The 15,421-nt window shown below is 41.4% G+C and overlaps 1 protein-coding gene across 1 annotated transcript; it reads left to right on the forward strand.

The window, feature by feature from the left end:
* The first annotated feature begins 1,618 nt into the window (after positions 1-1,618).
* On the forward strand, positions 1,619-15,259 carry LOC133569221 (checkpoint protein HUS1-like). The gene is made up of 8 exons (XM_061921450.1): positions 1,619-1,802; positions 6,216-6,343; positions 6,423-6,599; positions 9,956-10,063; positions 10,134-10,208; positions 10,269-10,368; positions 14,634-14,768; positions 14,841-15,259. The coding sequence occupies exons 1-8, from the start codon at positions 1,751-1,753 to the stop codon at positions 14,921-14,923; spliced, it is 858 nt and encodes a 285-aa protein (XP_061777434.1). The 5' UTR covers positions 1,619-1,750; the 3' UTR covers positions 14,924-15,259.
* Positions 15,260-15,421: the final 162 nt, after the last annotated feature.

Below are 15,421 nucleotides of genomic sequence, written 5' to 3' on the forward strand. Positions count from 1 at the left end.
ACGGGGATAGCAGGTCCATTCTATGTGTCATACTTGATCACGTCGCGATATTGCCATATATTTGCTGAAAGGATTTAGTAGAGAACATCGACGATAAAGTTTGCAACTTTTGGTCGCTAATAAAAAAGCCTTGCTTGTACCGAAAGTAGCAGACGATGTGCGCGTGACGCTACGGGTTGTAGGGCTCCTCACATCTGAACATTGTTTACAATCACAGCCAGCAGTAGTTTGGGCTATTCGGACCGAGAAAGCGACAATTTCCCCATTGATTTGAGCGAGGATGAAAGATTCGTGGATGAGGAAATTTAGAGTGAAGGACTAGAAAAAAATAAATGAAAAAAGGCGATTGCAGTGGGAGCGATTCAGATGTTATTAGACACATTTACTAGGATAATTCTGGAAAATCCCTTATCTGCCTATTGTGTTGCTAGTGTTTTAGTGAGATTATAAAGTCATACCTGAAAGTCGGTGGCGTGTGGCCACGGGTGTGTTGAAGCCAGAGTCTCTGAGGGAAGTCAAGACAGCTGCAGCAGGACGGAAGCTCTGATGATGTCTCCGGTAAAAGGTGACTTTTTACCACTATTTTCTCACCGAAAACTGCCGGTTGACATGTAGTCGGGATCTATGTTCGCTTGACCGCTCTGATCCATAGTAAAGCTTCATCTTCGGGAATTTTAAACAAGGAAACACCGTGTGTTTTTGTGCCTAGATGCTAAGTTGACTTCTCTATTATTAATTGAACAAATTGCAAAAGATTCAGCAACACAGATGTCCAGAATACTGCGTAATTATGCGATTAAAGCAGACTACTTATAGCTTGGATCGGGCTGGAAAATAATGTCCGCTACAACCGATGACGTCAAACGCACGCGTCATCATACGAGTCATCATGCGCGACGTTTTCAACAGGACACTTTGCGGGAAATTTAAAATTGCAATTTAGTAAACTAAAAAGGCCGTATTGGCATGTGTTGCAATGTTAATATTTCATCATTGATATATAAACTATCAGACTGCGTGGTCGCTAGTAGTGGCTTTCAGTAGGCCTTTAAAGTGATCATTTTTAAGTAATAATTCATTTTAATATAGATTTGTTTGTCCTTTTTTTTTTTTTAGAGCAATGGAAAAAAAAAATAAAGATAAAAGGAACAAAAAAAAAATGCCTGCATGGCAGCTTTGTGTCAACATTGCCTCTTTTTCTCATTAGATTTCACCTCATTCCACTTTTTTTCAATGTTTTTATTTTTTTTATTTTTGCAATACTATCAATTTTGCAATTTTTGCAGAATGTGTGGCGGGCCGATAAACAATTAGCTGCGGGCCGCACTTTGGACAACCCCTGCTATAGAGGGACGGACTCGTTTTAACTAAAACAGTAAATATCACTTTTCTGAGGATGGAGGGAACAATCAAAAATAAATTATGGTTACAAATAGCAGTCTTGTGACTTTTTTTATTTATTTCAAACATGCACACATTTTAAATGGAAATAGTGAAGTACAATACAACTGCATTCAACATCACGTAGGTGCAGTACGAAAAATAGCCTAAAGAGGGCAGTAAAATGGTGTTGTTACCCAGCTAGAAGAAGAAGAAGAAACGATATAATTTGTGCTACACGTTTCCGGCGGAACTTTAATAAGGACGGACCGACACAGCACAGCGGGAAGTTGAACAACTTTTATATTTTTTGGGGGGTGAATACGAATTAAAATTTATGATATAAACATTTTTATCGTCTTGGCTGGACATGAAGTTTCGTGGGAAGATTGTCGACGTGGCGTGCCTCAACCATTTCACTCGTGAGTAAACCTTTATATCAGCATGTCGAATAATATATAAAATATACACACGTTACTTTAATTTCAAACTGTGTACATGACAAAAAGTACGTACGTGGCGAAAAATAAAATGAAGTGCAAAACATCTCAAAGCTATTGATACCACTGTGAAGACATTGGAAAATGATTTCCATTGATACTTGAACCATTGTGATAGGCCAAATATTAAGGGAGCTACGAATTTTTGAAGTTCAAGAATACATCGCTTTTTTGTCTGTAATTATCAATTTATATGTATGTATATATATACGTGTATATATATATATGTATTTATATATATGTGTATGTGTGTGTATATATATATTTGTGTGTGTGTGTGTATATAAATGTGTATTATTATATATGTGTGTGTATATATATATGTATGTGTTTGTGTGTGTGTGTGTGTGTGTGTGTGTGTATGTGTGTATATGCGTGTGTGTATATATATGTGTGTGTTTATATGTGTGTAAATGTAACTTAGATATTGGGTTTCACTATGTAAAGCGCTTTGAGTCACTAGAGAAAAGTGCTATATAAATGTAATTCACACTTCACATATATATGTACATATATGTTTGTGTTTATATATATGTGTAAATGTAACTTAGATATTGGGTTTCACTATGTAAAGCGCTTTGAGTCACTAGAGAAAAGCGCTATATAAATATAATTCACACTTCACACACTTCACATACATCAATCAATCAATCAATGTTTACTTATATAGCCCTAAATCACTAGTGTCTCAAAGGGCTGCACAGACCACCACGACATCCTCGGTAGGCCCACATAAGGGCAAGGAAAACTCACACCCAGTGGGACATCGGTGACAATAATGACCCAGTGGGACGTCGGTGACAATGATGACTATGAGAACCTTAGAGAGGAGGAAAGCAATGGATGTCGAGCGGGTCTAACATGATACTGTGAAAGTTCAATCCACAATGGATACAACACAGTCGCGAGAGTCCAGTCCAAAGAGGATCCAAGACACAGCAGCGAGAGTCCCGTTCACAGCGGAGCCAGCAGGAAACCATCCCAAGCGGAGGCGGACCAGCAGCGCAGAGATGTCCCCAGCCGATACACAGGCGAGCAGTACATGGCCACCGGATCGGACCGGACCCCCTCCACACGGGAGAGTGGGACATAGAAGAAAAAGAAAAGAAACGGCAGATCAACTGGTCTAAAAAGGGAGTCTATTTAAAGGCTAGAGTATATAAATGAGTTTTAAGGTGAGACTTAAATGCTTCTACTGAGGTGGCATCGCGAACTGTTACCGGGAGGGCATTCCAGAGTACTGGAGCCCGAACGGAAAATGCTCTATAGCCCGCAGATTTTTTTTGGGCTTTGGGAATCACTAATAAGCCGGAGTCCTTTGAACGCAGATTTCTTGCCGGGACATATGGTACAATACAATCGGCAAGATAAGATGGAGCTAGACCGTGTAGTATTTTATACGTAAGTAGTAAAACCTTAAAGTCACATCTTAAGTGCACAGGAAGCCAGTGCAGGTGAGCCAGTACAGGCGTAATGTGATCAAACTTTCTTGTTCTTGTCAAAAGTCTAGCAGCCGCATTTTGTACCAACTGTAATCTTTTAATGCTAGACATGGGGAGACCCGAAAATAATACGTTACAGTAGTCGAGGCGAGACGTAACAAACGCATGGATAATGATCTCAGCGTCTTTAGTGGACAGAATGGAGCGAATTTTAGTGATGTTACGGAGATGAAAGAAGGCCGTTTTAGTAACGCTTTTAATGTGTGCCTCAAAGGAGAGAGTTGGGTCGAAGATAATACCCAGATTCTTTACCGTGTCGCCTTGTTTAATTGTTTGGTTGTCAAATGTTAGAGTTGTATTATTAAATAGAGTTCGGTGTCTAGCAGGACCGATAATCAGCATTTCCGTTTTTTTGGCGTTGAGTTGCAAAAAGTTAGCAGACATCCATTGTTTAATTTCATTAAGACACGCCTCCAGCTGACTACAATCCGGCGTGTTGGTCAGCTTTAGGGGCATGTAGAGTTGGGTGTCATCAGCATAACAGTGAAAGCTAATACATATATGTGTGTGTTTATATATATATGTGTAAATGTAACTTAGATATTGGGTTTCACTATGTAAAGCGCTTTGAGTCACTAGAGAAAAGCGCTATATAAATGTAATTCACACTTCACACATTTCACATATATAAATGTACATATATGTGTGTGTTTATATATATGTGTAAATGTAACTTAGATATTGGGTTTCACTATGTAAAGCGCTTTGAGTCACTAGAGAAAAGCGCTATATAAATATAATTCACGCTTCACATATATATGTACATATATGTGTGTGTTTATATATATGTGTAAATGTAACTTAGATATTGGGTTTCACTATGTAAAGCGCTTTGAGTCACTAGAGAAAAGCGCTATATAAGTATAATTCACACGTCACACACTTCACATATATATGTACATATATGTGTGTGTTTATATATGTGTAAATGTAAGTTAGATATTGGATTTCACTATGTAAAGCGCTTTGAGTCACTAGAGAAAAGCGCTATATAAATATAATTCACACTTCACATATATATGTACATATATGTGTGTGTTTATATATATATGTGTAAATGTAACTTAGATATTGGGTTTCACTATGTAAAGCGCTTTGAGTCACTAGAGAAAAGCGCTATATAAATATAATTCACACTTTACACACTTCACATATGTGTGTGTATGTATATATATATATATGTGTGTATATATATTTTTTGTTGTTTGTGTATATATATGTATGTATGTATATATAAATTTGTATATACATATAATATAATGTAATTAATTTATAAAACATTTGGCAGCCGACCGCATGTAAAGTAACTATATATACTGTGTATTTATATATGTATATATTATATGATATTAATATAATATAATGGATATATAATGAATATAATTGGCTGTTAAGAGAATGTGAAAGTTCGACTCGTACCTTATTTAATTCTGTGGTGTGACTCTATAGTGTTTGGAGATTTTTTATTATATTTACAAAGTTCAGTGAGAAGGTTGGGTTACGTGTGACCGTTTTGCGGCATGAGTGGGAAATGTTGTGTGATTTGGGTCATAATCATATAAGTGAATTCTGTGCTGTCTACACTTCATTGACCTTATTTACTCACATTGTCCACAACAGGGGTAGGGAAGCTGTGGCTCGTTTGATGACTGCAGTTAAATCTTTGCTGACATTGCCTAACACGATAAGTAATTAATAATTTTGCTGGTAATCACAGTGTTAACAATAATGTTCAAAATATAAAACATTCTCATGCATTTTAATCCATCCATCTGTTTTCTACCACACCTATTCAAGAAGTCGCATTAATGGTTAAGAAGTATTTTATTTATTGGTTAACTTCAGAATAACAATGTTATTCAAAAGAATAAGAGACTTATTATCTATAAAAGTGTTAGTCTTAATTAAAAATGAACTAATTTAATCGTAGTCAAGTGTTAAAAAATATTATATGGTAGTACATTTTAAAATATTGGGCTCTCTCAGCCGGGCTTCACGGTGGCATAGGGGTTACTGCGTCTGCCTCACAATACGAAGGTCCTGCTGTCCTGGGTTCAAATCCAGGCCCGGGATCTTTCTGTGTGGAGTTTACATGTTCTCCCCGTGAATGCGTGGGTTCCCTCCGGGTACTCCGGCTTCCTCCCACCTCCAAAAAACATGCACCTGGGGATAGGTTGATTGGCAACACTAAATGGTCCCTAGTGTGGGAATGTGAGGGTGAATGTTGTCTGTCTATCTGTGTTGGCCCTGCGATGAGGTGGCGACTTGTCCAGGGTGTACCCCGCCTTCCGCCCGATTGTAGCTGAGATAGGCGCCAGCGACCCCAAAAAAGGGAATAAGCGGTAGGAAATGGATGGATGGATGGGCTCTCTCAGCCGAAAAGGTTCCCGACCCCTGGTCCACAAGATAGCGGCAAAGTTGAATATTTTCGGGGTATAATGCCAGAAATGTACACAAACCAATACAACTAAAAGTAAACATTAAAACTCTGGTGTAGTTTTGTATGACCTTGAGATGTAAAATTTGGCAGGTTGATTTCGAGGCACTTCTGGAGAACTTGAACTAAATCATCAATCTTTTTGCTTTTCAATTATTTCAAAAATAACCCTCGCCACAGACACAGAAAATAAAGACGCACATTGCAAACCGCCTTCATCTTAGCGGTCACAAGTTGCCTGTGCAGTGGAGAAAGTATGGATGTCACCTACCTACATTTTGCTGCACCTAATATAATCTCCACCTGTACTGAAATGTGTAGTTTTTTCAAGTCCAGTGTTTGTGATAAAGTGCTGAGTACCTTCAGGCTGAGTAAAGGAGACTGCTTTTCATGTAGGCGTGGTGAGCACCATCTCCAAGCTGACCAAGACCTGTGTCCTGCGTGTGACGGAGAACCACCTTTACTTCGTCCTCAGTGGAAAAGTGGCAAACGGAGGCGTGGGCATGTGGTGTGAGCTCGCCCAGGTAGCCTCGCCGGTCACCCGTCAGACGTTTTGTTCTTGTCCCGTCTCAACTTCTGACATGCGAGTCATCCTGCCCGCAGGCCAACTTCTTTGACGAATACCAGATGGAGGGCGTGTGTCCGGAGGACAACGAGATTTGTCTGGAAGTGACTCCAGAGAACGTGTCCCGCGCCCTGAAGACGGTCCAGAACGCCAAAAGTGTCAAAGTCAAACTGACCAAGAAGCACTGCCCCTGTTTGACCATCGCTGCCGAGCTGGTGAGATTGAGGGAAAAACATCTACAGTGTATCCGAAAAGTATGCACACCGCTTCATTTTTTCCAGTTCATGTCACAGCCTTATTTTTGAATAGAATACTTTTTTTTTGTCTGCAAAATTCTACAAACAATACCCTATAATGACAATGTGAAAATGTTTTTTTTAGAGCTTTTTGCAAATTATTAAAAATAAAAGAGTAAGAAATCACGTGGACGTAAGTATTCAGACCCTTTGCTTAATACTGTGTTGATGCACCTTTGGACCCTTTTAAATACGGTGCGACAATCTTGGCACACCTGTTTTTGGGCAATTTGAATTCATTCCATATTGGAGAAAGGCTATATTGTAACAAAATGTGGAAAAAGGTGAAGCGCTGTGGATACTTCCTAGATCCGGGGTGTCAAACTCATTTTGGATCGGGGGCCACATGGAGAAAAATCCACTCAAAAGTGGGCCGGAGTGGTAAAATCACGGCACGATAACTTCAAAATAAAGACAACTTCAGATTGTTTTCTTTGTTTACAAATAGAACAAGCACATTCGGAAAATGTACGAATTATAATGTTTTTTCAATCAATCAATCAATCAATGTTTACTTATATAGCCCTAAATCACTAGTGTCTCAAAGGGCTGCACAAACCACCACGACATCCTCGGTAGGAAAACTCACACCCAGTGGGACATTGGTGACAATGATGACTATGAGAACCTTAGAGAGGAGGAAAGCAATGGATGTCGAGCGGATCTAACATGATACTGTGAAAGTTCAATCCACAATGGATACAACACAGTCGCGAGAGTCCAGTCCAAAGAGGATCCAAGACACAGCAGCGAGAGTCCCGTTCACAGCGGAGCCAGCAGGAAACCATCCCAAGCGTAGGCGGACCAGCAGCGCAGAGATGTCCCCAGCCGATACACAGGCGAGCAGTACATGGCCACCGGATCGGACCGGACCCCCTCCACACGGGAGAGTGGGACATAGAAGAAAAAGAAAAGAAACGGCAGATCAACTGGTCTAAAAATGGAGTCTATTTAAAGGCTAGAGTATACAAATGAGTTTTAAGGTGAGACTTAAATGCTTCTACTGAGGTGGCATCGTGAATTATATTTATATAGCGCTTTACATAGTGACACCCAATATCTAAGTTACATTTAAACCAGTGTGGGTGGCACTGGGAGCAGGTGGGTAAAGTGTCTTGCCCAAGGACACAACGGCAGTAACTAGGATGGCATAAGCGGGAATCGAACCTGCAACTCTCAAGTTGCTGGCACGGCCACTCTACCAACCGAGCTATGCCGTTTTTTTTACACTTACCTTATTGTGCGCACTTAAAATCCTTTTTTTTTTTTTTTCTCAAAACTCGACAGTGCGCCTTATAACCTGGTGCGCCTAATGTAAGGAATAAGTTTGGTTGAGTTCACTCACCTCGAAGCTATTTTATTTGGCACATAATGTAATGATACGTGTGACCAGTAGATGGCAGTCAAACATAAGGGATAGATGTCGCCTGCACTATGATGGGTCTCAAGTACACAACACCAACATTATAAATGTTCTATTTAAAAAATTTAGAACATTACACTCTGCGCTCAAAAATCTATCAAAATGTTTTGGTACGACTTTTGTAAGCTATGAAGCTGCACCGCTTGATGGATTGTACTGTGCTTCAACATAGTAGTATTATTATGGTGTGTGTGTGTATAAGGTAAGGCATAATATCTGGCTTTTTGTTTCACAGTATTATGCTAAAGCAACCTTTCTTACCTTTTGTTACCTGCAGATCTATATGTACGATCTGCGTAAATCCTGAAAAATTGCACGCGTAAGCCTTTGTAGTCCTTTGTAGTCGATAAGCTTCTTCTTTTTGTCTATCTACTTGTTATGGGATATTCATCCTCCGCTGTTTCCATTTCTAACATAAAGTAGTGTAAATTTCTTACAGACATCTGTCAGTAAACTTCCCAAAAAAGCTCTAAAACATACCGGTGTAGTGAGTTTACATTATTCACCCAAGGAACTTTGGTTATTTAAAGCGTTCCGGTCAGACGTTTTTTCACGGGACACATTTCCGGTGTGGATGTTTCCGGATGAGGAGATGCTGCTCCGTTATTGATTGAAGTAAAGTCTGAATGTCATTTAAACAGTTATCTCCATCTTTTGACACTTCACTACTACAACAAATACGACGGGGAGAAGACGCTGCCGAAAGTGAGCCACGTAAATAAGACCGCCCACAAAACAACACATCCTGAAGCGACTGTCAGAAAGCGACTTGAAGATGATCTGTATAACATAATCTATGCCACATTTTGACCAAAGAACCACCATTACATGTTATTTAGACCACAAGGAAGTCTTTTACATTTAGAAAAAAAAGACTCCTTTAATGCGACCTATAATCAGGTGCACCTTATATATGAAAAGAGATGTAAAAAACATACCATTCATCGTCTGTGCGCCTTATAATCTGGTGCACCCTATGGTCTGTAAAATACGGTTAATAGTATCCGATATTTATTTTTCATTATTTATTCTTTCTGAATAAACTATGTTATAATGTTAATCCGTCAACTTGTTGGTGTTAATTTTCCATCTATCAACATGAAAAAATGATATCAAAATCAAATTGGATGTTATTTATTTATCATGTTAGACCCGCTCAACATTGCTTTCGTCCTCTCCAAGGTTCTCATAGTCATCATTGTCACCGACGTCCCACTGGGTGTGAGTTTTCCTTGCCCTTATGTGGGCCTTCCGAGGATGTGGTAGTGGTTTGTGCAGCCCTTTGAGACACTACTGATTTAGGGCTATATAAGTAAACGATTGATTGATTGATTTATGTAATTGTTCATTTTCCTCGACTGGTGCACTAACACGAAGTTAAGTGAATTATATTTATATAGCGCTTTTCTCTAGTGACTCAAAGCGTGTTACATAGTGAAACCCAATATCTAAGTTACATTTTTAAACCAGTGTGGGTGGCACTGGGAGCAGGTGGGTAAAGTGTCTGGCCCAAGGACACAACGGCAGTGCCTAGGATGGCGGAAGCGGGGATCGAACCTGGAACCCTCAAGTTGCTGGCAAGGCCGCTCTACCAACTGAGCTGTGTAGTTTTTTTTTTGTTTTTGTTTTTTACATATGTAGCATCATCTACAAAGATACAAAGAGTTGCTATTGCGACATCTAGTGGACACATTTAGAACAGGTGTTTCTTTCATTTAAAAATTTTGGCAAATTTTTATACTGAGCAATCTCATCCTGCGGGCCGGCTAAAACCTGGTCGCGGGCCGTACGTTTGACACCCCTGTCCTAGATAAAGTCTGTGACCTCATGAGTGATACCAAATCCTGTCCAGCCCACCATGTCCAGCACCAGCCGCGTGGTCACGCACGACATCCCGGTCGATGTCATACCACGGCGACTCTGGCACGAGTTCAAAGAACCCAGCATGCCCGACTTTGATGTGAGTGTCAGCGCGTTTGGTCACGGTCCTTGTCTTGAAGACACCACCGCCAAGTCTTGTTTGCAATTAGGTGAGCGTCTACCTGCCGCCTCTGAAGACCATGAAGAACGTGGTGGACCGGATGAAGAACCTCTCCAACTTCCTGGTAAGCTCACGTCACCCGGGGGCACATCCCGGCGGTCATTGACAAGCGTGTGTGCATCAGGTGGTGGAGGCCAACATGAGCGGCGAGATGAACCTGAAGATCGAGACCGACCTGGTGTCTGTCACTACTCACTTCAAAGACCTGGGAAACCCTCAGTGGGGTAAAGATGTTTGGTATTATTGCCCCGGCTCTTAAAGGCCTACTGAAATGAGATTTTCTTATTCAAACGGGGATAGCAGGTCCATTCTATGTGTCATACTTGATCATTTCACGATATTGCCATATTTTTGCTGAAAGGATTTAGTAGATAGATAGTACTTTATTGTTTCCTTCAGGAAAATTAAAATTCCAGTAGCAGTGTACAGAGTTGAGATCAATTTTAAAAAAAAAATATAAAGTAAATAATGGTGGTGTAAATGGAAACAAAATAGAGAAATATTATAATAAGAATAAAAAATTAAAAAGCAACAATGGGAATAAAAACACAACAGTAAAATAAGAATATAACAAGAGAAAGTAGGCAGTCGTAACCATGTCATGAAAACGTATTGCACTGTTATTGTTTTGCATCCCCTGTCATCCTAGTACCCCCCGCCCCGGGGAGGAGTTGTACAGTCTAATGGCGTGACGGGACAAAGGAGTTTTTGAGTCTATTAGTCCTGTACTTGGGATGAAGCAGTCTAGCACTGAACAGGCTCCTCTGGCTACTGATAACGCTATGCAGGGGGTGACTGGCATCATCCAGGATGCTCACTAGTTTTTCCACATTCCTCTTCTCTGCCACCGTCACCAGTGAGTCCAGTTTCATTCCGATTGTAGAACCGGCCCGCCTGATCAGTTTCTCAGGTCTGGAGCTGTCCTTCAGGTCGAGTTCGCAACTTTTGGTCGCTAATAAAAAGGCCTTGCCTTTACCGGAAGTAGCAGACGATGACGTCACCGGTGTGAGGGCTCCTCACATCCTCACATTGTTTATAAAGTGAGCCTCCAGCAGCAAGAGCTATTAGGACAGAGAAAGCGACAATTTCCCCCATTAATTTGAGCGAGGATGAAAGATTCAAGGATGAGGAAATTTAGAGTGAAGGCCTAGAAAAAAAGGCGAGGGCAAGTGACAGCGATTCAGATGTTTTTAGACACATTTACTAGGATAATTCTGCGAAATCCCTTATCTGCCTATTGTGTTGCTAGTGTTTTAGTGAGTTAAATATTACCTTAAAGTCGGAGGCGTGTGGCCACGGGTGTTTTGACGCCAGAGTCTCTGAGAGAGGTGACTTATTTGCACAATTTTCTCACCGAAAACTACCGGTTGACATGTAGTCGTGATCCATGTTCGCTTGACCGCTCTGATCCATAGTAAAGCTTCACCTCCGCGAATTTTAAACAAGGAAACACCGTGTGTTTGTGTGGCTAAAGGTTAAAAGCTTCCCACCTACATCTTTCTACTTTGACTTCTCCATTATTAATTGAACAAGTTGCAAAAGATTCAGCAACACAGATGTCCAAAATACAGACCTGGTGTCTGTCACTACTCACTTCAAAGACCTGGGAAACTCTCAGTGGGGTAAAGATGTTTGGTATTATTGCCCCAGATCTTAAAGGCCTACTGAAATGAGATTTTCTTATTTAAACGGGGATAGCAGGTCCATTCTATGTGTCATACTTGATCATTTCGCGATATTGCCATATTTTTGCTGAAAGGATTTAGTAGAGAACATCCTCGATAAAGTTCGCAACTTTTGGTCGCTAATAAAAAGGCCTTGCCTTTACCGGAAGTAGCAGACGAGGACGTCACCGGTGTGAGGGCTCCTCACATCCTCACATTGTTTATAATGTGAGCCTCCAGCAGCAAGAGCTATTCGGACCGAGAAATCGACAATTTCCCCATTAATTTGAGCAAGGATGAAAGATTCAAGGATGAGGAAATTTAGAGTGAAGGCCTAGAGAAAAAAAAGGCGAGGGCAAGTGACAGCGATTCAGATGTTTTTAGACACATTTACTAGGATAATTCTGGGAAATCTCTTATCTGCCTATTTTGTTGCTAATGTTTTAGTGAGTTAAATAGTACCTTAAAGTCGGAGGCGTGTGGCGACGGGTGTTTTGATGCCAGAGTCTCTGAGAGAAGACACAGTAGCAGGAGGACGCTGGCTCCGGAAAGAGGCGACTTATTTGCACAATTTTCTCACCGAAAACTACCAGTTGACCTGTAGTTGTGATCCATGATCGCTTGACCGCTCTGATCCATAGTAAAGCTTCACCTCCGGGAATTTCAAACAAGGAAACACCGTGTGTTTGTGTGGCTAAAGGCTAAAAGCTTCCCACCTCCATCTTTCTACTTTGACTTCTCCATTATTAATTGAACAAATTGCAAAAGATTCAGCAACACAGATGTCCAAAATACAGACCTGGTGTCTGTCACTACTCACTTCAAAGACCTGGGAAACCCTCAGTGGGGTAAAGATGTTTGGTATTATTGCCCCAGATCTTAAAGGCCTACTGAAATGAGATTTTCTTATTCAAACGGGGATAGCAGGTCCATTCTATGTGTCATACTTGATCATTTCACGATATTGCCATATTTTTGCTGAAAGGATTTAGGAGAGAACATCGACGATAAAGTTCGCAACTTTTGGTCGCTAATAAAAAGGCCTTGTCTTTACCGGAAGTAGCAGACGATGACGTCACCGGTGTGAGGGCTCCTCACATCCTCACATTGTTTATTATGTGAGCCTCCAGCAGCAAGAGCTATTCGGACCGAGAAAGTGACAATTTCCCCATTAATTTGAGCGAGGATGAAAGATTCAAAGCTGAGGAAATTTAGAGCGAAGGCCTACAAAAAAAAGGCGAGGGCAAGTGAGAGCGATTCAGATAATTTTAGACACATTTACTAGGATAATTCTGGGAAATCTCTTATCTGCCTATTTTGTTGCTAATGTTTTAGTGAGTTAAATAGTACCTTAAAGTCGGAGGCGTGTGGCCACAGGTGTTTTGACGCCAGAGTCTCTGAGAGAAGTCACGGTAGCAGGAGGAGGCTGGCTCCGGTAAGAGGCGACTTATTTGCACAATTTTCTCACCGGAAACTACCGGTTGACATGTAGTCGGGATCCATGTTCGCTTGACCGCTCTGATCCATAGTAAAGCTTCACCTCCGGGAATTTTAAACAAGGAAACACCGTGTGTTTGTGTGGCTAAAGGTTAAAAGCTTCCCACCTCCATCTTTCTACTTTGACTTCTCCATTATTAATTGAACAAATTGCAAAAGATTCAGCAACACAAATGTCCAAAATACAGACCTGGTGTCTGTCACTACTCACTTCAAAGACCTGGGAAACCCTCAGTTGGGTAAAGATGTTTGGTATTATTGCCCCAGATTTTAAAGGCCTGCTGAAATTAGATTTTCTTATTTAAACGGGGAAAGTAGGTCCATTCTATGTGTCATACTTGATCATTTCGCGATATTGCCATATTTTTGCTGAAAGGATTTAGTAGAGAACATCCACGATAAAGTTTGCAACTTTTGGTCGCTAATAAAAAGGCCTTGCCTGTACCGGAAGTAGCAGACGAGGACGTCACCGGTGTGAGGGCTCCTCACATCCTCACATTGTTTATTATGTGAGCCTCCAGCAACAAGAGCTATTCGGACCGACAAAGTGACAATTTCCCCATTAATTTGAGCGAGGATGAAAGATTCAAAGATGAGGAAATTTAGAGTGAAGGCCTACAAAAAAAAGGCGAGGGCAAGTGAGAGCGATTCAGATAATTTTAGACACATTTGCTAGGATAATTCTGGGAAATTCCTCATCTGCGTATTGTGTTGCTAATGTTTTAGTGAGTTAAATAGTACCTTAAAGTCGGAGGGGTGTGGCCACGGGTGTTTTGACGCCAGAGTCTCTGAGAGAGGTGACTTATTTGCACAATTTTCTCACCTAATACTACCGGTTGACATGTAGTTGTGATCCACGTTCGCTTGACCGCTCTGATCCATAGTAAAGCTTCACCTCCGGGAATTTCAAACAAGGAAACACCGTGTGTTTGTGTGGCTAAAGGCTAAAAGCTTCCCACCTCCATCTTTCTACTTTGACTTCTCCATTATTAATTGAACAAATTGCAAAAGATTCAGCAACACAGAGTCCAAAATACTGTGTAATTATGCGATGAAAAGAGACGACTTTTAGCCGTAAGTGGTAATGAGCTAATATGTCCCCTCCAACCAATAACGTCACAAACAGGCGTCATCATTCCGCGACGTTTTCAACAAGACACTCCGCGGGAAATTTAAAATTTCAATTTAGTAAACTAAAAAGGCCGTATTGGCATGTGTTGCAATGTTAATATTTCATCATTGATATATAAACTATCAGACTGCGTGGTCGGTAGTAGTGGCTTTCAGTAGGCCTTTAAGTTGCGACAACAATCTTTTTTGCCCCGCAGATGATGACGCCTCCCAAGATGGCGGCCCGTCTCGGAGACGTGACCCGGACACCATGGCCCAGGCTCGCGTGGACATCAGGAAGCTTCAGCAATTCCTCATCGGTCAGCAGGTCAACCCGAGCAAAGCCATGTGCAGTACGTACCTCCACAGCGCCACCTACAGCCCGGCACAACACGCTCAAACGCACTCGCCTTTCGTCCCCTCAGACATCGTCCACCAGAGGGTGCTTCACCTCATTCTGCTGCACGAGGACGTCTCGCTGCAGTACTTCATCCCCGCCGTGGCGTAGACGCTTGCCGCCGCCTAGGAGACGTACAGAACAGCAACTTCAGGAGGTGGGCCACGCCGCCACAAAACAAAATGGCGTTCGGACGTTTAGTTTTAAATGTTCAAACGGCTTTGGCGTGTCATGAAAGCTGTTTGCAGCATGGTCACATGACATGGGAGGGGCCTCAAGGCTCCGCCCCCTCTGTCAACGACGTTAATGGCAAAGAGTGATGAAGTCACATGGTCATCCGGCACTCTTGCGATGATCATGTGACACAACGTCTAAATTGTGTCAATCGAGGCGTTATCTTTGATTGTCATCAAAATACAAACAATAATAAAAGTTTTGTCAATCATTGGGCTCTCGTTTGGGTCTGTGACCTGTGTATTTGTGCGTCATGTCCAAAGTTCCTGCTGGGATTGTGAAATTTAAACCTCAGTGTTGTGCGCGCGTGCGTTGCTGAGTGACACACAAGCGCACCTTTGTGCCAGCGTTGCCACGGCAATTGAGTAGTTTGCA

This window comes from Nerophis ophidion, linkage group LG15 (assembly GCF_033978795.1).
Source record: "Nerophis ophidion isolate RoL-2023_Sa linkage group LG15, RoL_Noph_v1.0, whole genome shotgun sequence".
Classification (NCBI taxonomy): Eukaryota; Metazoa; Chordata; class Actinopteri; order Syngnathiformes; family Syngnathidae; genus Nerophis; species Nerophis ophidion.